This window comes from Akebia trifoliata, chromosome 1 (genome assembly GCF_017979445.1).
Source record: "Akebia trifoliata isolate Shusen 1 chromosome 1, ASM1797944v1, whole genome shotgun sequence".
Classification (NCBI taxonomy): domain Eukaryota; kingdom Viridiplantae; phylum Streptophyta; class Magnoliopsida; order Ranunculales; family Lardizabalaceae; genus Akebia; species Akebia trifoliata.
The window spans coordinates 25849509-25871564 of record NC_141375.1 but is presented as its reverse complement, the minus strand read 5'-3'; the positions used below and the strand labels follow the sequence as shown (position 1 = coordinate 25871564).

Genomic DNA, 22056 nt, shown 5'->3' with positions numbered 1-22056 from the left:
GGGTTGTACTCGAAACAGCTATTAAAACTGCTTAATTTTCTCTTACTTTTCTTTGTTTGTATACATCAGGGTGTAAGTTAATATGATTCTGCAGGAATTTCAACCAATAAACAAACGTGATCTGTGAGTATGGTGTTTTGGTGGTATTTTATTAACTTACAACTGGGTATAGAATAAAGATATTTTGGGTGACGAGGTGGCGGATAAGGATGAAAAGGGTGCCCGAATTAATATCTCGTAGATTGGAGTTAGGTGAAGGGATGCTTGACAGGTGTGACATCTGATACTGACATTACTGTTTTCTTGTGAGTAACGTGGGGTCCATGATGGAGATTGGGAGATGAGGTTATGAACAGGTGGGCCCTATTGCTTTGAAAATGGGATCCAATGTACCTTGAAAAGCTGAATTAAGTATTTTGATGTGAAGCTACAATAGTCCTGGTAGTATTATACTTATGATAGTACTGATTCAGTAAATGTTAACTATCATAAAGTCGTGTGTCAGATCAATCATGTAAAAGATCTGAGATCTGAGAGAGTGAATGGGTACTCATTTAACTCGAACAAGAGCTGAATATCCTGTTCTTGATTTTTTTTTTATTTTGTATTTGAGTCGTGATGATTGCAGGCGGTCTTGGAACGCGGATGATGTGGCAAGGGCACAAAATCATACATCATTTGCATCGGGATACTCAAGAAGAAGATGTGTGATTCTGTGTCCTTATCAAGTTGATCCCATATTCAGCCATAAGATTGGATGCATTCATCATTATTATTAATTTTTTGTAATACCCAATTAGAGTTGGTTTTAGGTAAACCTAATCTAACATATGGACAAGTGGTAGAAGAATTAATAGAACGCTTGGGTGACAATCAGAATCATTCATGGAGACCTATTCTTGAATATAAGCATCAGATTCAAGCAAAACAGTGGGTTTTTAATTTTTTAGGCATTATTCCTACGTTTACCTTTTCTTAAAGGTAATTTTATTATTCTAGTAAAATTTTATTTTATTAATAACTTTAGCAATAAAAGTCAAATCGTCAAATCAGTACCATATTTCTAGGGTTAAGTAATATATATTTTTATATTTAATTCATTTATAATTTCTTTTTTACTATTTTTGTGTTTTGCTAGGATTATAATTATTTTTTTATATAAAAAAAATTGTAACTATAATGTAGAATCATCTTCATTTTAATAAAATTTCTCTTTAATAAATAGATATAAATGTGGGAAATGTTCAACACCCTAAGTTTTACCCTACAGTTTAACAAACGTGTTTTGTCCTACATGGGTTAGAAGTTTTGGAATGAGCTGATTTTTGGTGAGGATGATCCTTATGATTAGAAAATCATCCTCACCAAAAATCAGTCCATTCCAAAAATTTAGCCCCATGTTTACAAGTTGAAAAATCGTGAATCGTCCATTTTTTGTAAACCATCTTTTATGGGGTTAGAAGTTTTGGAATGGACTGATTTTTTGTGAGGATGATCTCCTTACCATAGAGATCATCCTCACCAAAAATCAGCATTTTCCAAAACTTCTAACCCATGTAGGACAAAACACGTTTGTTAAAGTGTAGGGTAAAGCTTAGGGTAGCGAACGGGACCCTATATATATATATATGGGAGCGGTTGAGCAGCCCTAAAGTTTGCTAAACATTTTGTCAAACATTTTTCAAAACATGGGTTAGAAGTTTTGGAATGAGCTGATTTTTTGTGAGGATGATCTCTCTGATGAGGAGAGCATCCTCACCAAAAATCAGCCTATTCCAAAACTTCTAACCCCATCAAAAGTGATTTACAAAAATTGGTCGGTCTACGATTCTTCGATTTGTAAACTAGGGTTATAAATTTCAAAATAAGCTAAAACGATCATTCTCACTAAAAATCAGCTCATTCCAAAGCTTCTAACCTACGTTTTGAAAAATGTTTGGCCAACTTTAGGGCTGCTGAACCGCTCCCTATATATATTGGTATATTTCATATTTTCTTATTCTTTCATTATTTCCCTTTATAGTAAATCCAAATAAGAAAAAATGGTTTGAATATAGTTTGATGTCTCATAATTTGAGTTAAAGACGAATCCATCCCTACATCCACTTAGACTCAAATGATATATTACTTTGAAAATTATATCTAAATAATAAAATACAATGGGTGTCTTCCCTCAATGTTAATCCCCTATAAAAATGTTTAGATCTATGTTACTTGGTTCATTGGTTCGTTTGGTTTGAACTCGAGTTTGTAGTTTACCACTCTCGAATGAATTCAATTTGTAGGGGTATATAGAGATCAGTCGTTTCTTGGTTTGCTTTGGGTTCCTACAAGTTATAAGTACAATTGACCTTGATGGGTTGGCTCAATGGCAGTTTTGGACTGATAAGCGATTAATGCCTGTAGATTGTGAGTTTGATACATAATATAAGCATTAATTCCTCAAGGCCCACCCGTGAGGGAGCCCCCTGACTTACCTGATGCATGTGATGTGTGGGTGTTGCACATGACCTTTGGACAAGATCATGGTTTATGGATCGAGCAAAGCCCAGATACAAGTCCAGTCCGTTGTCTACCTTAAGTTAATAGAAATAAATTAATATAATAATCCAAATTTTAGATATAAAAATATAACAAATTGGTTTTAGATATAAAATTTGGTGGATTCGTGGTTCACTTGATTTTACTAACCCAATATGAACCATATCACAAATTGATTCACTTTATTTATTTTTACACTTCACCTCTTATAATTTTACTATATTTTCTCATTCATCTCTTTTATTATTTTTCATCTTTTATCTCTTTAACCTTAAAATTTTTTCAATAATATCCCAAACCCAATTAGGTTCGATCAAAATTTACTAATTTTGTGTCGTTTTTTAATCATATTCACAGATTATGTTAAAATTGTCACCATCTACTTCAATTTTAATTTTTTCTCTTTTACCTCCTTAACACCAAAGGGGATGCTCGTGCCGTAAGTACAAGTGAACTTTAATATAAAATAAAACACAATGGTGAATCCCACTCTTTTTATCCTACACATAAAGAGGTGTTGGGATTTAATCTTGTTACTAATCTCGTGAATAATTTATAACTTTCTTGTTTATAGGGTTTGTAAATCTTCCTCCTGAAATCAAAGAGTAAAAAAATGTTTAAAAATATAAATAATTTTTTTTTGAAAAGCAATAACAAGAACAACAAATCTCTTTATGATAAACATATTGGTTTTGTAAGTTTGTTATTATGGGTAATTCCTACAAATGATTGGATTAATGACGTATACAATACTTGAATTCTCTGTGTAGACGTTACATACTTTGTACTTGGTTCTCATCTTTAGGGAGATTACGAGTGTAATAAGACTTGTATTCAAAATTTAAAATGTGAAAACCTGAAAATCATTTTTTTGTGTGACTATGTCATAGCAAATCATCCGCCTTCATGTACCAATCATGCTAACCACTAATCTTGCTTCCCTAGCCATATATATTGGTCGTGTACATATATATCTACAATGTGTTTTGTCTTATGTGGTTTAAAAGTTTTCGATTGAACTGATTTTTGGTGAGGATATGACGAAGAGATCATTTTCACCAAAAATCAGTTAATTCTAAAACTTCTAACCTCATATTTTTGAGTTGAAGAATTGTGGACTGTCCATTTTTTGTGTATCACTTTTGATGAGGTTAAAAGTGAAAGAAAACCTTTTTATTGTATGATGTTTTGAGCACGAAGGAATTTATTAAAATCAGGCTCTGAAGGAATTTAATAGTGTTTTGAGCATGAAATTATGAAACTAAGTAATTTTTTCATTATAAAAAATTTATGTAAAAAATTCACGTCCAACCAACTTGACAAATTATTTTTTATCCATCTGAGCACCTCAGATGTTTTTCTTGTGCTGAATAGTGTTTCTCTATAACCTGGAGACGGATCAAAACCCCATAATCAAGTATCATCTAAGAAATTTAGGATTAAGTGTTTGTGGGTTTTTATTTTATTTATTCACTTATATAAATAGAGAAACTCTTTTTGTGTTTTTTTGCTTTTCTCATTAGAATCAGTCTTAAAAACTATGTCCTGCATTTGCCTGAAAAGAGACTTTAAAAAAAAAAAATCACTCATTTTTTTTTCTTCTCACAAAGTTACACTATGTCCTCCTGCGATTGTTCAGATGCCAAAGATGATTGAAACTTTGAACAAAGCAAAATTTACACAAAAAGAAAGTATTCTAATACCAATTACAAGACATTTCTTTAAATGCTGAAAAGAATCTGAATCACTAACTACCAGTATTAGTTACTGGGTTCAAAAGTTAGTTACTCTAATACCAATTACACGACATTTCTTTAAAATGCTGAAAAGAATCTGAATCACTAAAACTAACAGTATTAGTTACTCTCATGAGTCATGACTGGGTTCAAAAGTTCTTGAACAATAATACTCTTCTACCCAATTAATCCCACAACATCATCATCTCATGTGAGCAGCAGCAGCACTGGAAGCTGCTGCCCAATTAGTTACTCTCCTTTCTTTTCTTCGGACCACCCGCAAGTTGGGTGACTTGGGCTTCGTTGTTTCCTTGCATGACTTCCGTGGAAGAAAGGGATTCTCAAAGTTTGGCACTGGTCTTGCATGGGGCACCATTGTTCGCCTCATCTGTTTTAGGGCCTTTTCTTCTTCCATCTGTACACACACACACATTGTGAATTAGAAGGCGAAAATACCTGTCACAACCAACCACCAAAACTAAAACGGAAGAAGAGATAGTAAATGAGAACTAAGAGTGATCATCTTACCATTTTGGCAGACTCATACTCCTCTCTGTATCTCTTATATATCATTTCTTTCTCCTTCACCTGCGCACCAAATTAAATTGCTTGGTGAATTTGCCTTTAGATTAGAAAATAAGTTAGTTGTGGCAAAAATCAATCACTAAATGAAACCCATAGTTTGAATATATCTGGGGATGGTCTGAAATCCATAGTTATCTGGGGATTTATGCCTGTGTACATATATGAATGCATGTATGATTTTAAGATACCTTTTTATCAAACTCTGCTCTATCCACAGCCCTATTATCAACATGAAGTACAAACTCCTCCACCTGCGTGAGGGGTTTCCGTGCCTTCTCAGGAACTGGAAGCGGGTCACTGAATCACAAAAACAACGTTTAGACACACACCTGGTGTTCTTCTTTGGTAAAAAGAAAGAGGAAGTAGTCTATTTGTTCCTATATAATTTCAAAGCTTACTCTCTCAAGATTGGTTGCGCCTTAAAGATTCTCATTTGAGCCTCTTCCTCCTCTATTCTCTGCCTTTCTTCCATTTCCCTCTGCATTTCCTCCTCGTGCCTCACTAGGCTCTCCAATTGGAAAGGCTCTGGCTTCGTGCATTGCTTGGGTTCTGGTTTTGGTGGTATCTGCATTTTAATGCCACTGTTATCAAGCCTTCATAATTTTTTTAAAATTACCGAAAAACAAGTTAAATTGATGGACAGTCCAGTGTTTTATATTGTATTTTGCCTTTTAGTCATTTGAATTCATAAAATGACATAAAACGTTAGACAGTCCAGCGATTTAAGATGTTTTTGGTAATCTTTTTAAAAAGAATGTTATTTTTGATAATCAACATTTGACACTTTTTTGGTAATTTTCCGTGATTAAAGAATTTAAATGTAATCATTATTTACCACTGGGTAATCAGTTGTGTATGGATATGGTGCAGCCTTGCGGATCCTAGCTCTCTCCTCTTCCAACTGTTTATGTGTAACTTCCACTATGAATTTCCTCTCTTTCTCCGCCCCCCTTTCCTAATGTGGCAAAGCAAAACACGTATAAGTGAAAATCATCAAACCATTTATGGTGTTTGCATGAATGAGATATGGCTTAATATACCTCTGTGTGGAGATGGAATGGATTTGGTGTTGTGATTCGAGGATTTTGGTGGTCGTGATGAGGTTCCGAGTTCAACGAAAGCTGTAAGAGAAAAGGAAAAAATTTTAACGAGTTCAAAACCAAGCCAATTATGAAATAGAATGATCAAGTGAGCACAATTTCTTTTCCCATTAGTACACCTACCTTGTCGAAAAGATCAATAACTGCTCTTGAGGGTGGAATCCTATCATCCGTTGCGAAATGGAACTCCTGAGGTTTCGTCACATGCCGTTTTGGATTGCAAAATATTCCTAGTTCTCCTTTGCTTTCAAAAATCTGCAAAAAAATGTTGCTTTAAACATTAAGCTTACCTAAAGGTTGCCTCTAGTATTCACAGATCAAGAACTAGAGAGAAATGGAAGTCTACCTTCTTATTAAGAGGCTTAGCCTTGAATTTTGGTATCTTTTTTAGTTCCTCTTGCTCCAACTCTTGCGAGCTCTTAAATCTGTAATAACAGTACTAAGGGATCAATTGCAGTTTGATATTCCTAAAATGATATAAAGTTCAGAGTGAATGGACATCACTCTTCAAAATTCAAAACTACTTACTTGGGGGGACGTGCTCGCATTGATGTTTCAAGGCGTGGTGTCTTCGGTTCTGTAGGCTGCCTATGGGGATTCCATTGATTCTGTCATACACATCAATACCATTTTATCAGTAAATTACCTAAAATGGTGATATATGATTATAGGAAGGGTTAAGTAGAACATAAGTGACCAACCTGGCAATAAGATTCAGTTGCCGATACAACAGACGATGTTTCAGCATGCTGATTTGCCCTCTCCATTGTTTTCAAGTGAAATTCCTGACAAAATGAAAATTATTTTAGCTTAACAACTATCACATAAAGTTCGTTTTCTCTCCTAAACATCAAATCCCAAAAAATTTACCTGAAATTCTGGTAGATGAGGGGTACTTCTGGGCAATGCAGGTAATGTAGGAGCTTCGAGAATCTGCAATGGAGAAAAAAACCCAGTGAGTGTAAAAAATTAATAGACACAAACAGACATAAAATTATAGGCAGAAAAATGCTGACCTTCTTGTTTACTGGACGAGCTTTAAACTTCGGGATATTTGACATCATCTCTTCCTCGAGTTCAGCAGAGCTCTTGATTTTAATAGAACGAACCCGGTGGGCTGTTTCAAAATCAGGTTCCTTTGGTCTTGTCAAAGTGAGTTTTCTCCTCCTCTGTATAATAGAAGAGGCATCTTCCTGAAACAGCACCCACCAGACATTTAAATTTGAAATTTCAATTCACATTAGGATGAACAGGAACCAAGCAATGAGAGATAAGGGACTTGGCTATTTACATGTGAAAGAGAACTCTTATTGTGAGGCAGCCCTATATCTCTTGTATTGGCCTGGAATCTCCTCACCAGTTCGGCTGTTGAAACGAATGGTGCTTCTCGTACATAAACCTTAATTATTGAAGAACGTTTTCAATTGAGTCAGTAACTCCTCGTCCAAGTTTACATCTTACATTCATTCCAGTTTAGAAAGACTTAGTTTCAATACAAACCTTTCTGTCTTCTTTACTAGTTTTAATGGTTGAGGAACTCAAGTTGGCAGCAGCACCAGTTAAGCCCAATCTTGACTTGTGTGATAAAGTCTGGGTTTTGATATTTAGAATCTGGGATTTTGGAAAATTTTGAGTTAAAGACGTATATTAATACATAAAATAGTGAAATTTGGTGAGAAAAAGAGAAGAAATTGGAATAAGCACCTGTCTTGCTCTTCCTTCATCAAGCTTCTGTCGCTTAATTGCTTGATTTTCTTGAACATAATCTGGGACTATGCCTGTTTTCTTTGCAGTTCTAGCACTACAAAATTGGAAATATGCAATTATTAGATAACATATACAAATGGTTGCAGAATAAACAACAGAACATTGAGCTAGAGACGGAGACCAACCTTCTGGCACTTGTTGGTGGTAGAGTTGTAGCTTGCGAATTTTGCAATTGATTTTTCGGTTTTAGAGCAGATGTTGGGTTTCTAACCAAACTGGCTATTTTTTTTGCTGTTTGATTTTTCTTTGAACTGGGCTCTCCTTTCTTAGCAATCATTTGTGGATTTGGTGTGCAAGCTTCTGTTCCTGTTAGCACAAGAAGTTAAGCTATGTGGCCCAACCCAAGCATCGTGGGAGAAAGGCAGAGTACAAAAATGTATAAATTGGTAAATTTTCAGTACTGTTAGAATAGTGTGGTCATACAATGCCAAGTTCGGGTCTTCAAAAACCCGAATTTGGTTCCTCAAGTAGAGAGTATGTTACATAAAGGAAAGACACTGAAAACCGTTAAAGTATTCGATGCAGCTAAGTTGAAGATGACGTGCAATTTGCTCACCCTTCCTCAATCAAGTTTGGGTATAGAGATTATTAGGCCATTTAGGAGTTCATTAGGCCCAAGATACCGGTTTCATGCATTTTGTTGATTTGGGTTTAATTACATACACACCTTGGATGATAGAGGCCACAGCGGAAGCAGTCTCCTCACTTGTTTTTCCGGTCTCGATGATGATCGAAGCACTTCCATTTGAAACACTGCAATCAAGAGCCAGATAGAAGCAACTTAAAAATGACTATATGACAATCAAATTTGATTTTCATATCCTATACCCTAAGTAATTTAAGGCTAATCTTGGTAAAAACAGTGAAACCAGACCTTTCTTTCTCTTGAGTGCACACACCATCCTTAACCTCAGAGGACTGCTTAGCAATAGAAATCTGATGAAGACATTTATACATCAGAAGATATCTAAAACTGATGAAAAAAAAATTGTTGGGTTTTTAAATCCATGTGAGATTCAGATAGAAAAGCTTTATTAATCAACATACCTCCTTGACAATACTAATTCTATTTTCTTCTTTATGTTGATGGGTTTGGTCATCTTTTCTGGTTTCTTTGGGGAAATTTTCAGAGGGAAACCTGGATGGATGAGAAACAGTTTAAAACTCAATTCAGAGGTAAGAAAAAGGGAAAAAAAAAAAAAAAAAAAAAAAAACAGAAAAAAGAAAAAAGAAAAAAGAAAAAGAGCAGATTATATAGGTTTCTTGGAAAAAAAAAATGATCCACATACCTTGTAGAATTCTCTACTTCTGGAGCCAAAGTTGCATCCTTTGAGAGACAAGAAGCGGTCAAGCTGTCGGATGACCCGCCAACCTGCAATTACATGAAAAGAGCCAGATTTTGACTCAAATCTTCTATTTTAAGACTGAATTATTTAAGTTTTTACCATGCAACATTTTATTTTTATGGTCAATATAGGAAGATTTTACAAATCAATCACCTTCGAGAGATGTTTCACATCACTGAAATCGCAGAGGCTATCAATCTGAACTGATCGACTAGTCTTTATTCTTGGCATAAAAGCTGCATTTAATCATCCAAAAAGATCAAACCCTAATTCTTTTCTTAACCCCCCAAAAGAATTAAATGTTTAAGAAAAACGTCATATATTCTCAATAATTTCAATGTGGAACAAATTTGAAACCCTAAACTATGAAAATCGAAAATTAAAAAAAAAAAAAAATAATAATAACAAATTGGGGGTTTCTTCCATCTAATCTCAAAAGAAACCAGTCTCATCCCAAAAGATCAACCCTAATTCGTTTCTTAACCCACAAAAGAATCCAATGTTCAAGAAAAACGACACATGTTCTAAAAAAAATCTGTGTGGAACAAATTTAAAACCCTAGAAGGCGAACATCGAAAATATCTACAAAAAAATGAAATAAAACAGCAAATTGAGGGTTTCTTTCATCTAAACTCAGAAGAAACCAAGATCTGTTCATCAGCAAAAGAAGAGAGAAAATAAAGCATACGTGAGGGAGCATGGCTGAGAGAGGTCTCGAACCAGAGCTCAGCTCTTTGCTTCTCCTCTTCCGTTTCGCCATTGATGAAGTCGAAGAAACGAGGTGCAGAGAATTCATAGGTCTCGTCCATCATCGAGTTGGAATCTTCAATGGCCATTGATGATGATTTCCTTCAGTTTTTCAATTTGGATCTATTTGCTTAAAAGTTGCAGAGAGCGATCTTGGCAAAAGGTGGCAATTAAAGATAGAATAAGAGGGAGGAGATAAACGGTCAGCTTTTTTGGAATGTTTGGGGTTTTGGCGAGAGAGTATGTTATTAACGTTATAATTCCAACGGTCGAAAATTTGAAAATGAGAGAACTGTGTGTCTAAGCAGAGAGTGCAGACAACGATGTTAAACGGCACATGTCCAACGGCTATATCGGACGGTCCGAACGCGTCCCCGTACGTGTAAAATGCGCATGGGCACGTGCGTAACTAGATTTTATAGATGGACGAAAATGCCCTCAAGAAAAATTAGAAACTTTATAGAATTAAAGATGGAAGTTTGTATTTTTGAGATGGTATGGTTTTGGAGTTTTTTTATTATCAAAAGAGACAAATGCCCATTTTGATATTTTTATTCTTTTTATCAGAAAGGGTAATCTGCTTTAAGGACATTAAACTTAATTTACCTTTCTACTTAAAAATAAAATAAAACAAATGACTGATTTTCACCAAAAAGGTACTAAATTTAACTGAACTTACATTTATGCCCCTATTTTTAGCTTGAAATATATCCTAAACCCAAAAAATAATTCTGGCTTTTTTTTTTCTTCATAATTTTGTTAAAGAAAAATATGATTTTTTATTTTTGAGGTTCAGAATCTCGAATGTGAGTGCATGGTAGCATCTGTTTTAGTAAAAATAAATAAATACCAAAATGGTTATAAAGTTCTTTTGGTAAATATTTTGAGAACATGAGACATTTTGTAACCTCCAACATATAGATCGGATTATCTGTATTGTTTTTTTTTTTTTTATTTGTACAAAAATGGTTAAGGTTATGTAGAAAAAAAATACCCAAAAAACTTCAAATTCGGTAATTTTGACATGGATCAAACAAAGCTGAGATGGGGCAGGTATTCCTTAATTGATATCTAGGAATTTGGAAATTTGTGTTTTTCCTCGAATCTCAGCTCTGTGAATCAAATGTTGTTTGAGGTCAAAAATGTCCTTTAGAGTTTTGACACAACCTAGAGGTTTTGTTGTATATTTGAGACGAGTCGAGATAAATTGCACAACGAAAAAGATCTATCGTTTTGTGCACATTGCCACATCAAGCGAGTGAATTTCGAGTCAGTTTATGATTAGTCATTTGAGATACCCAAGTTTTCAAATTTCAAACTGAAAATCGACCCATTGATTGCGATCTTCTGTAATTTGTAGAGACTAAGGCTATGTTTGATAACACTTCTGAAGTCTGAAAAATTAGAAATTAGACTTAAGAAGTTTCATCTAACATCCCCCATTGTTGGTTCAAAACTTCTAAATTTCATTTTTGAAGTCTAAAATCCAAAACGAAACAAACAGAAATAAAGCTCGTGAAGTCTCAATTTTAAAGGTGGACCAACTCCCATTCAGACTTCAGAAGTGTTATCAAACACACACATAAAATGACCAAAATACCTTCTCGTCTCCTAGCCAAAACCATTACTACATGTAACTCCTTCTATATCCTTGTAATGCTTGGAGGGATAGGAGACTTCCAAATAAATCATGAGAAGAAAATAATCAGCCCTTTAGTTAAGGGTTAAAGATGTTGGGCTTTGTGGGTGGGTGGGTGTACTCTCATGGGTTTTTCTGCAAAAAGTTGAAGATGAGGGTATTTTAGTCATTTTATGTTAGAAGACTGTAATCAAGGGGTTGTCTTCAGTATTAAAAAACCCAAGGAGGTGTCTCAAATACACCCCAAAATCTTTAGGGGGGTATGTCAAAATTATCCTACAAAAACCTGCTAAAACTTAAACTATAGAAGCTAATAGACCAATTCATTCATCCAGTTATTCTAGCCACCTTTGAACAATAACCAAACCTGCAATTGTATGAACCTATTTTGATAATTAACTAAAACATATACATTAATAATTCAATTTCATAAACTTATATCCAATTGGCTTGAACAACCCATATAATGCTTGTACAAGGACACAAGAGAGGGAATTGGGCTTCTCTTTTATTACTAAAATACAGATTACACACATGAGCTTGACACAAGTTGTTCAAACAAAGCAAGGAAAGCAAATCAAATTAAGGATTAGTTAAACCTTACAACTACACAGGAGATGTCATCATTGCTTTTCCGAGAAACGGCTTTCTCTGCCAAGCGCTTGGCTGCCGACTGAGCAGATTTTGTATGTCTTATAGAATCCACAGCTTCCTTGTTCGAAATGACCTGATGAAGATTAAGATAGAAACAGAAATCATGAATTTCAGTCTCAAAGGGAAAAAAAACAAATGAGGAAAGAAAGAGAAAGTTCAATTTTTTGGAGAGCTGCTATTGGCACCCCAACTTTTACTTATTAATTGAGGTGTAACAAGTAAAAGTTGGGTTGCTAATAGACACTTTTTTTTTTTCCTGTTAAGATATCTAATAGTTAGATTTAGGCTTTTATATGAGCCTAATCCTAATTGTAAACAACTGTTGAAGTTGTTTGAATGTGTTATAATGCTCTATAATGTTGAGATAATAACTTAAACCAAGCTTTTGTAGTGTTTGAATGGTGTATTTTAATCTTTAATTAGGGTGTAATAAATAATTTATGAAATTGGGATGTAGTAAGTCGGGGTCAATAGTAGCTCCCATTTTTTTTAGTGTTTCCATCTATTATACAATATTTTCTCCTTGAGATAATCTGTGATGGAACAAAACCAACCTTCCATAACCCATCACTTGCTAATATGAGAAACTCTGTGCTATTGTCTATCATCTCCACTGCCACATCTGGTTCTGAACTGAGATGCCCCTTCAAGCTTTTGTCACCAAATGCTCTTGCCACTGCCAGCTGTCCATCAACTCGTGGGACATCACCTGAACACATGGAAATGGACCTTAATACAAGAAAAGTTAGAAGCTCACTTGAGAAGGAGAAGAGAAATTTCCATTTGTTAGTGCTTTATTACTTGTTTTCCTTATTTCGTAACAGAAATGTAAAAGACTAGTTCATAGACAAAAGGAAAATCGAATGAGAATCTCTGTTATACATTAAAGCTCTGCTTGGTGCCATGCAAATGATTTGATGGAATCTAATTTACAGATGCATGGTTACATTCTGAAAATGTTTTGCATTGCAAATTATTTGGATGAACCTTGTAAACCCTTCACAAATTTCAGTAAATAGTTTGCAGCCCAAAAAGTGTTGCAAATGATTCGCAAGATCAAGCTCGTTAGCTCTTAAGTCTCCACTATCTTGATTACAAGCTCATTAGCTCTCCAGTCACCAAATTGGTAAGTAGCTCTCTCTCTCTCTCTCTCATATGTGTATGAATATGGGTGTTCTTCAAAATATGGGTTAGAAGTTTCAGATTGAGCTGATTTTTTATGAGGATGAACTCTATGACAAGAAGATCATCATCACAAAAAATCAGCCCAATCTGAAACTTACAAATCCATCAAAAGTGGTTCACAAATTATTAGTAAAAATTGACGGTCCCGAAATCACTCAGATTGAGCTGATTTTTTGTGAAGATGATCTTCTCATCATAGAGGTCATCCTCACAAAAAATCAGCTCAATCCAAAACTTCTAACCCATATTTTGAAAAATCATTGTTTTTACATATGTCCCTTGAAAGCTAATTAGCTCTCCGATCACTAAATTGGTAAGATCTCTCTCTTTCTCTCTCTCTCTCTCATATATATATATATGGGGATGGTTCATGGGATAATAATTGTGACAAAGTCTATGACAATGGTTTTTGTCTTATATGGGTTATAAGTTTCGGAATGGGCTGATTTTTTGTGAGGATAATCTCCTTACCATATAGATCATCCTCACCAAAAATCAGCTCATTCTGAAACTTCTAACCCCATCAAAAGTGATTAATAAAAAAAAATGACGGTTCATGATTCTGGGGTTAGAAGTTTTGGAATGGGCTGATTTTTTGGTGAGGATCTCCTCACCATAGAGATCATCCTTACCAAAAATCAGCCCATTCCGAAAATTCTAACCCCATCAAAAGAGGTTTACAAAAAACCATTATCATAGATTTTGTCACCATTATTTTCCCATGCACCGCCCCCTATATATATATATAGATCTTGTGGGATAAATTCTAAGTTCTCTCTGCATCTCTGTGAGCTTGAGATGTTTTGTTTCTCCTAATTTTTTGGTCAATTTTTCTAGGTTTTGTTTTAAAATTTTATATGGGTTAGCTGGACTTGGGGCCACAACCTAGAAGTTGCTTTGCTACATGTCAAACCTTTGAGCCATGGGTTTAAATCCCTTTTTCAAAAAATTTGCATTGCAAAAAACCAAGCACAAAGTGATTTTGCGAGATTGTATGATGGCTATCAAGCAACAATAATTTTTGCATTGCAAATGATTTGCATGGTACCAACTACCATGCAGGGCCTAAAGGTCTTTATTCAACCAAACCATCCTATTTTTACATACAAATTAGGGTCCTATTTTCTTTGACATGTACGAATGCATGTTTAGGTTCTCAGAAGAGTGTGATGAAGACCCAAAATAATGTGGATTGAGATAATGAACGTGGATATGTGTTGTGGTTTGTGGAGCCTGGGGTACTGGTCAATAAGGAGTTATTGTTAATCACGCCACACGTCCGTTGAGCTTTTATGTAAAGACCTAATTCTAAGGGTATTTTTGTTATTTCACAGTTTTAAATGTAAAGCCCTAATTTGTTAGGGATTATATAGTGGTTTTATGTGTGGGAAACATTGTAGTTTTCTTCTTGGCCTTTGAGCATAGTGGAATCAGTGGACTCTATGGTTTTTTTTTTTTTTCCTGTTTCAGGGTTTTCCAGGTAAATCATGTATCGTGGTTGATTTTCTTTCTTGTTCGTTCTCTTCAATTATTTCGCACCCCAGATTGAAGGTTGTAATTTTCCCGACAATATGAACACAATTTCAATAACATAAGATGTGGCTCTGGACAGAATTGAATGAACATGATTCATTCACCCGATCCCAAATCTTTGGGATAAGGCTTCAATAATGATATATGCATGTACATGTTAGGAGAATAATGGGCAGGTGGTGTGGTTAGAGAGTAAATAGAAGATTCTGGTTACCAGGACGGTGTGATACAAAGCCACCTTTGCTCTCGATCTTTTGCCGTTCCTTGCTTGGATCATGATCAACCGATAGCTGTTTGGCCACACCATTCTTACAAATAACGGCTCGAGAATCTCCAACATTTGCTACTATCAGCTTCTGGCCATTAATTAATATTGCAGTAACGGCAGTTGAACCTCCTCTAAAATCAGCTCCTTTTTCCAAAATCTCAGTATCAGTTGTATGGTATGCTCTCTTAATGGCGCTCTCTGTTTCATTCCAGAAGTCAGGCTGCTTGCCAGCAAGAGAAAATATAGTGAGAAGTCATGGCATCTTCTTGAACACCTAGACAGAGGGTTTATTAAAAAAAAAAACGAACCATATTAGAAATATGCTCAAGACAAAATGGGCGTACGACAAGTATTACCTCTTTCAAGATATTGTCAAATAGATGAGACTGCAAGTAATCGGGGACCTCATGACCTAAATGGCCATCGAATATTGCGAATAAACCCAATTCATTGTCGTGTAGTTGCCTGAATTGTGCAAAAGCATAATCTTCCATGACATGATTTGATTTTCCTTTGATCAAGTGAAAACCGTGAGATATGCGCTTGTCTAGCATCTTGGACTTGCCTTTCCCCGTCTCTGAAGCAGATGAACCAAAGCCAGCTATTACCTACAAGGAATGTGCCAATTAGTGAATCTCGTGATAGCTTTTTGGTGGAGACAGCATGCATTGTTATCAAATTGTGAGCTTAGCAACAAAATGAAAGAAGAGTCCCTCATTGGTTTAAGCATTAGAACCTACTCAATAGGTAACATCAACTCATTAAGTATATGGGCACATAGAACATTTTGTATGGGTAAAACAATAACTAATGATAAACTGACGCAATGATGACATGGTTGACGTGGCATGTGCAAAGAACTACAGATCTTTTTCCTTTTGTATCCCAAAGAAAAAAATTGTGTTCTGAACACATGCCACATCAACCGCGTCAGTTTATCGTGACTCTAAAACAAAACATTTAGATCATAAAAGGTCCTCAATAGTTGATTCTAAACAGAATTTGAGGCTTGTATCAATTACATAAATGTAAAGACATCCTTATTAAGGCTGTAAGAATGGATCATCTAGATCATAAAGATGCAAGAGAACTGCAAGAATTAGGTCACAAATCAATTAGGGGATGATGGTAAGGTAACCAAATCAAGGATCTAAACAGAATTTGAGGCTTGTGTCAATTACATAAATGTAAAGACATCCTTATTTTGGCTGTAAGAATGGATCATCTAGATCATAAAGATGCAAGTGAACTGCAAGAATTAGGTCACAAATCAATAAGGGGATGATGGTAAGGTAACCAAATCAAGGATCTTATCATTTTTTGAAAGGATTAGGTGTAACTTGTGTAAAGATAGATAGTAGATATTTTCTCTACCTTATGAATCAATGGATTGGCTTACTATCCAAGGGAGAGGCGAGAGAGTCCAGCTGGTCAAGATGGAGAGAAGAGGCAACATGGAGAGGAAAGAGTAGAAGACCATGTTAATGGCAAATGATTAGTTTCCCCTTAGAATCTGATGTTCGTTTTCCTCTTTTCAAACCCTTCTATAGACTAGGTGGTTAGCATGGTAGTCATCATTTTTGATGTATGTGATCCTCTAGCATAGTAAATGCTGACCACACCTAATGGTACAATGATACAACCTTGTGTCAAAGGTACTAGTCAACCTTTTTATTGCAAATTTGTACTCGATACAAACTTATTGCTACCTAGAATAACAAAGTTGTTACAACAGATTGGGAAAGGGAAGTTGATTGTCAAGGCATCTCCCGAATGGGCACTTGAAACAAGGTCTGCCTCTTGCCTTGAACCACATTAACTATCCTAGAGCTAGAGTGACATCCTGTACTGGACGAGTTCTTCTTCCTCAGCGCCCATATATCCACGATGACCTTATGACTTCCTATATCAGGATGAGATGGTTGCACCGGATGACCATTTCATGATTCATGTCATTGTGGCAGTTTGTTATCACTGTCATCTGCCAACCATTCAAGGAGTGATATCCCTAGGGGATTGTTTTCTTGTGGATACTCGATCTTGTAATTTGATTGTCAAATTGATGAAAACTTTTCTTAAGAGGTAATGAGGCCATCAATATAAGTTAGCAACAATGCAACATGCATAAAGGTGAGCTCCATGTAAATCTAAAGTGACTTTCAATCAAGAAAACTTCTATCCTAAATACGTAAATGCTCATATTTAGGAATGGATAACCTCAACCGACTTCCTCATTGGCAAGATACAAATAAAACCTGTAAGTTAATCCTCCAAGCAAGAACGTCTAGTAATGATAGTAATCTAGATATGGTCTTCTAATGGGTTCTAGACAAACAAGTCTCAACCAAAGTTGTTCAATTTAAAAAGGGTATCTGTTAATAAAGTTGACATTGCTAGACCATTTTGCTCGAGATTACAAGTAAAGGTTGCAGAAGATAATAATGCAACAAGAAGTGGCTCTAAGCACAGGGGAGCTACCAATGATGAATGGGATATGCATGCTTCATTCTCGAACCTGAAAAAGGAATGCGCATTGATTACTAAAATGTGATAAGATACTAAAGCAACATTCCTTTAGAACAAGGAAGATCATGCACGTGCCAAAGCCGACACAAGGATGGAATGGTATATGCATCCAAAGATCAATCACCAAAGTGATTGGATAATTGACTATGGATGTTTGAACTCACCGACAATAACTATAAGCTCAAGTTTATAAGAAAGTACAAGGGATCTTGAGTGATCGACATTGCAGATAACAAACAGCATTCCATTACCCATGTTGGTGACACATAAATCACAATAATATTGAATTATAATTGATCGTTGAAAAAAGTTCATTATGTTCCAAGCATGAAAAATAATTTGTTATCTATATCACAAATACAAAAGGTAATTCCATGGTACTAGGGCCACAAGACGTGAAAATTTCAAAGGTATGCAAGCTAATGGGACTCCAGTTTTGCAAGGAAAGAAGATAAAGTTTGTATATGTACTATTCACAAAATGACATACATTGATAAGATGTGGTTACTCAAACATCATATCTATGGGACACAAATATGTCAACAACATAATGTTACATTCAACGGCAAGACAAAGGAATGTAAAATGACTTCCATGACTGGAGGTTCATGGTGATACTTCGTGTGCAGGTTGTCATTCGAAAATACACATACAAATATTCAAAGAGTTCAAGTATTCAACAAAGGTTCCACTAGGTTTGATTCTTTCGAATGTCTTTGAAAAAAATAAAACCATCCATAAGTGGTCAAAGTTGCTTATTTTTATTGATGATTTTGTGCAATAATATAAGACTACTTCTTAAAGGAGAAATTTGAAGTTCTTAAGAAGTTCAAGGAATTCCATGAAACAATGAAGAAAGAGCTTGATCGGGAGATATGTTGCCTGAGAATGAAAAATGAAGGTGAATACACATTAGATAATTCACCATATATATATAAGGGGTCCTGTTAACGTATTCCTTAAGTGGTCAAAGTTGCTTATTTTTATTGATGATTTTGTGCAATAATATAAGACTACTTCTTAAAGGAGAAATTTGAAGTTCTTAAGAAGTTCAAGGAATTCCATGAAACAATGAAGAAAGAGCTTGATCGGGAGATATGTTGCCTGAGAATGAAAAATGAAGGTGAATACACATTAGATAATTCACCATATATATATAAGGGGTCCTGTTAACGTGTTCCTTAGGGCACACGTTAAAGTGCATTAAATATGCATTGGGAACAAGCATATAGTGGTATTTTTTATATTATAAAAAAGTAAAAAATTTAAGGGCATTTTTGGCGTGATTAACAATAACTCCTTATATAAATATGGTATATGAAGAAAATCGACATATCCACCTACTTTGCAACAAACTTGTGTTGTGGAACGAAAATGGACACTTGGAAGAAATGTGCCGAAATATGCTTCATGCAAAAAAGTCCAATCATGTTGTTGGGAACTTGGGCCAAGTGCATGACTATTGTAACCTACATAATCAATTGGGTGCCTCAACCAAGTTGAAGCTTATATCTCCATATGAGAAGCTTTATGGATAAAGGCTTCAATTAGTCACTTAAGGGTGTCTTAGATGTGTATGCTAGTATTCTTGCCAAATCAGCTAAAAATGAACCTTGACAAGAAGGCTTTGTACTACATATTCATTGGGTATGATTCACAGAAAAAGAAAAGAGAAGATAAAGATGTATAGATACAAGGGAAAATTATTATAAAAAAAACCTGATAAAACAATTATTTTACAAAAAGAACCAAATTTAATGCATATTACCAAAACGATAATAAACCGGCCATTTAAAGGCCGGTTGTTTTCTCTCTCCTCTTTCTCTCTCTCTCTCTCTCTCTTGATTATTTAAAAAAAATCGAATTAAAAAAAAAAAAAAAAAAGCCATTGAATGGCCGATTTTCTCTCTCCTCTTTCTCTTTCTCTTGATTTTTTAAAATAAAATCGAATTTAAAAAAAAACGGCCATTGAATGGCCAATTTTTTTCTCTCTCCTCTTTCTCTCTCTTGTTTATTTAAAAAAAATGAAATTAAAAAAAAAAAAGTCATTGAATGGCCGATTTTTTCTCTTGATTATTTAAAAAAAATGAATTTTTAAAAAAACATTGACCTAATTTTGGTGGACGAATAACCAACACCAAAATTAAATGACCGGCTATTCAATGACATTTTTTTTTTTAAATAATCAAAAGATAGAAAGAGGAGAAAAAAAAACGGCTATTCAATGACCTTTTTTTTTTTTTTAATCGTTTTTTTTTTTTTAAATAATCAAAAGAGAGAAAGTGGAGAGAGAGAAAGAGGAGGGAGAAAAAAATCGACTATTCAATGACCTTTTTAAAAAAAAATTCGATTTTTTTAAAAAAATTGAGAGAAAAAGAGGAGAGGGAAAATAACCGGTCATTCAATGGCGGGTTTATTATCGTTTTGGTAATTTCCAATAATTCTTTTTGTGAAATAATTATTTTATTAGGTTTTTTTTTTATAATTTTCCCTAGATATAACTATCGGTAAAATATATATTTCAAAGAATGTTGTATAAGATATAATGGTACCATACTAGTCATGCGAATAATAGCAATTTTCAAACTCACAAAGGTCTGAAGATGAGGTCCAAGAAGGGATCAAACTTGAGCTGATGGTAAATGAAAGCACAAAGGAACAAAATTTGTGGAATCACAACAAGAAAGTCTACAACTAGAAAACTAGAGTTAACAAACACTTCAAAAGAAGAGAGTCTATCACAACTTGAACCAGAAACCACTGATATCCCAAAAGTTATGAAATTGAAATGCATCTAGAAGCAGAATTCTAAATACAACAAAGGATCTAATGCAAAAGTTATGTCAGTTATTGCAATGGATAGTTGTAAAATCAATGAGTAAACTTCTATCAAAGAGGCTGCGAGTTTTAAAGAACGACAAATAGCAATGCACGAAGAATTACTACTTTAAAGAAAAATGACCATGGGAGCTTATAACACAACACACAGGGGCGGATTTACAGTGGGGGCACTTGCTCCCTCCAGAATTTTCGAAGTCTATGGATTAGTGGTGGATAAAAAAATCTGCCACTATTGCACCCACAGCTATTTTTTTTCACCCTTAATCATCCCCACAAAAAATTTCTACCCTTGGTTGCCCCCACATGGAAAAAATCCTGGCTCCGCCCTGAAAAAATATAGGTGTAAAGCTCATATCCTACAATTAGGCTCACAAGAGAAAACATCACCTAAACGAAGCGGACTAAAAGCAAGGCTTCTATCAATAGGATTACCATTCCCATAGTTTTCGAAATCCACAAAATGTCTCAGAATCACGAGTAAAGAGTTGACGGTGATCGGGGTATGGAAAGAGTCAATAACGAATCTAAGAAGTTAAAGACTCTTATAGTCAATTTTGCTAGGCAATGGTGTGCGAGATTGATTTACATACCGACTTACTACAGTTCGCTAAGTATATAAATAGGCCTCAACCCCTTTGAACCTAGAGAAATGCTCAATCAATTAGAGGACAAAAAGACTAAAAATGAATCAAAATTCAAAGATGACACATAAATTAACACTTAGGAATTAATTCTACTTCAGAGATTCTTATTTTATCATACATTTCTTCCAACCCATCTCATCGTTAACAAGATTACAAATACATTAGAAGCTAAGCAAATATATTTAATCTACCCAAAACAAGGTGATTAAACCATAAATTAAAAAAGTAAAAGCAGACCCATATCCTGAAAATAGCTTACAATAGCCTATTATGATAAACCCAGATTCAAAAATCTAATTTAGTAGACCATAGTATAAACTCAGAACTTTAAAACTTAGTAAAAAAAAAAAACAAATTAATAATAAAAATAAAAATAAAAATCAACAACGATGGAGAAGGAAACAAGGTGACGTACCCACCATACCTTCATCTTGTTTAGGATTTCTCTTCCCGCCATGGTTTCTTCCTTCTATGAAGCTGGTCTTCAGTTAATTCTACTAGCAAACAACACGGCTGAGACCTGAGAGAGAGAGAGACGTGAACAGAGGGATAAAAGGAGACTGAGAAACGTGTGTTTATACATGTTCGAATCGTAAACCCCCTTGTACGCGTTACTACCATTATTAAATTTAGGGTGATTTAGACAGATCCCTCCATATTTTGGTTAATATTTGAGATACCTCCATATTGCTTTCAAACTAATGACATACCCCTTGACATCAGTCGTCTCTTGTAGATTGTTAAAGAATGACCTAAACAACCTCATCTTCAACCTCTAGCCCAAAAATTTCTTTAAAATCTGTTATATCTACAAGCTGTTCAACCTCATGAGTAAAAATTATATTTGTTCTATTCAGCCTTATCTTCCATTCATTTGTTTTCAAACTCACATTAATCCTAAGCAGATTTTTATATCGAAAATTCCTTCGTCTGATATTTATTTC

At 34.7% G+C, this 22056-nt stretch overlaps 2 protein-coding genes across 9 annotated transcripts; both read right to left on the bottom strand.

Moving 5' to 3' along the window:
- Positions 1–4136: 4136 nt before the first annotated feature.
- On the bottom strand, positions 4137–10047 carry TPX2 (targeting protein for XKLP2). Of its 2 annotated transcripts, none has more exons than XM_086446523.1 (22): positions 9764–10047; positions 9229–9311; positions 9019–9101; positions 8777–8867; positions 8604–8665; positions 8397–8467; positions 7855–8035; positions 7667–7763; positions 7463–7573; positions 7254–7361; positions 6979–7155; positions 6833–6895; positions 6664–6747; positions 6491–6570; positions 6309–6387; positions 6086–6217; positions 5903–5983; positions 5698–5817; positions 5261–5427; positions 5051–5159; positions 4806–4865; positions 4137–4692 (listed from the first exon to the last, which is right to left on the bottom strand). In XM_086446523.1, the coding sequence occupies exons 1-22, from the start codon at positions 9909–9911 to the stop codon at positions 4480–4482; spliced, it is 2400 nt and encodes a 799-aa protein (XP_086302649.1). In that variant the 5' UTR covers positions 9912–10047; the 3' UTR covers positions 4137–4479. The 2 variants fall into 2 exon arrangements, with proteins under 2 accessions (XP_086302649.1, XP_086302644.1); XM_086446518.1 differs by having other exon boundaries at positions 8397–8482; positions 9764–10046.
- A 1823-nt stretch (positions 10048–11870) lies between these two features.
- Positions 11871–21693, bottom strand: LOC147411249 (putative protein phosphatase 2C 39). 7 transcript variants are annotated; one of them, XM_086446499.1, is made up of 6 exons: positions 21537–21624; positions 17580–17616; positions 15458–15709; positions 15048–15321; positions 12670–12824; positions 11871–12188 (listed from the first exon to the last, which is right to left on the bottom strand). In XM_086446499.1, exons 3-6 carry the CDS (start codon positions 15653–15655, stop codon positions 12051–12053), a joined length of 765 nt encoding a protein of 254 aa, XP_086302625.1. In that variant the 5' UTR covers positions 15656–15709; positions 17580–17616; positions 21537–21624; the 3' UTR covers positions 11871–12050. The 7 variants fall into 7 exon arrangements, 6 of the variants coding, with proteins under 6 accessions (XP_086302625.1, XP_086302608.1, XP_086302598.1 ...); XR_015179508.1 differs by having other exon boundaries at positions 12049–12188; positions 12670–12844; positions 21532–21657; XM_086446482.1 differs by lacking the exon at positions 17580–17616 and having other exon boundaries at positions 21537–21693.
- Between the last annotated feature and the right edge of the window lie 363 nt (positions 21694–22056).

Bases quoted from the DNA above. Each gene is read 5' to 3' on its own strand.
- TPX2 (XM_086446518.1), bottom strand. From the start codon at position 9,911: ATGGCCATTGAAGATTCCAACTCGATGATGGACGAGACCTATGAATTC. The intron at 8,483-8,603 runs GTCTGGTTTCAC...TCTTGATTGCAG, and splicing joins TGCACTCAAGAGAAAGAAAG to TGTTTCAAATGGAAGTGCTT. The intron at 6,388-6,490 runs GTAAGTAGTTTT...CTGTTATTACAG, and splicing joins ATGCGAGCACGTCCCCCCAA to ATTTAAGAGCTCGCAAGAGT.
- LOC147411249 (XM_086446472.1), bottom strand. From the start codon at position 21,569: ATGGCGGGAAGAGAAATCCTAAACAAGATGAAGGTATGGTGG. The intron at 15,710-21,527 runs GTACGTCACCTT...CATTCCTTGTAG, and splicing joins ACAAGATGAAGGTATGGTGG to GTAATAGCTGGCTTTGGTTC. The intron at 12,825-15,047 runs GTAACCAGAATC...CCATGTGTTCAG, and splicing joins CTTTGTATCACACCGTCCTG to GTGATGTCCCACGAGTTGAT.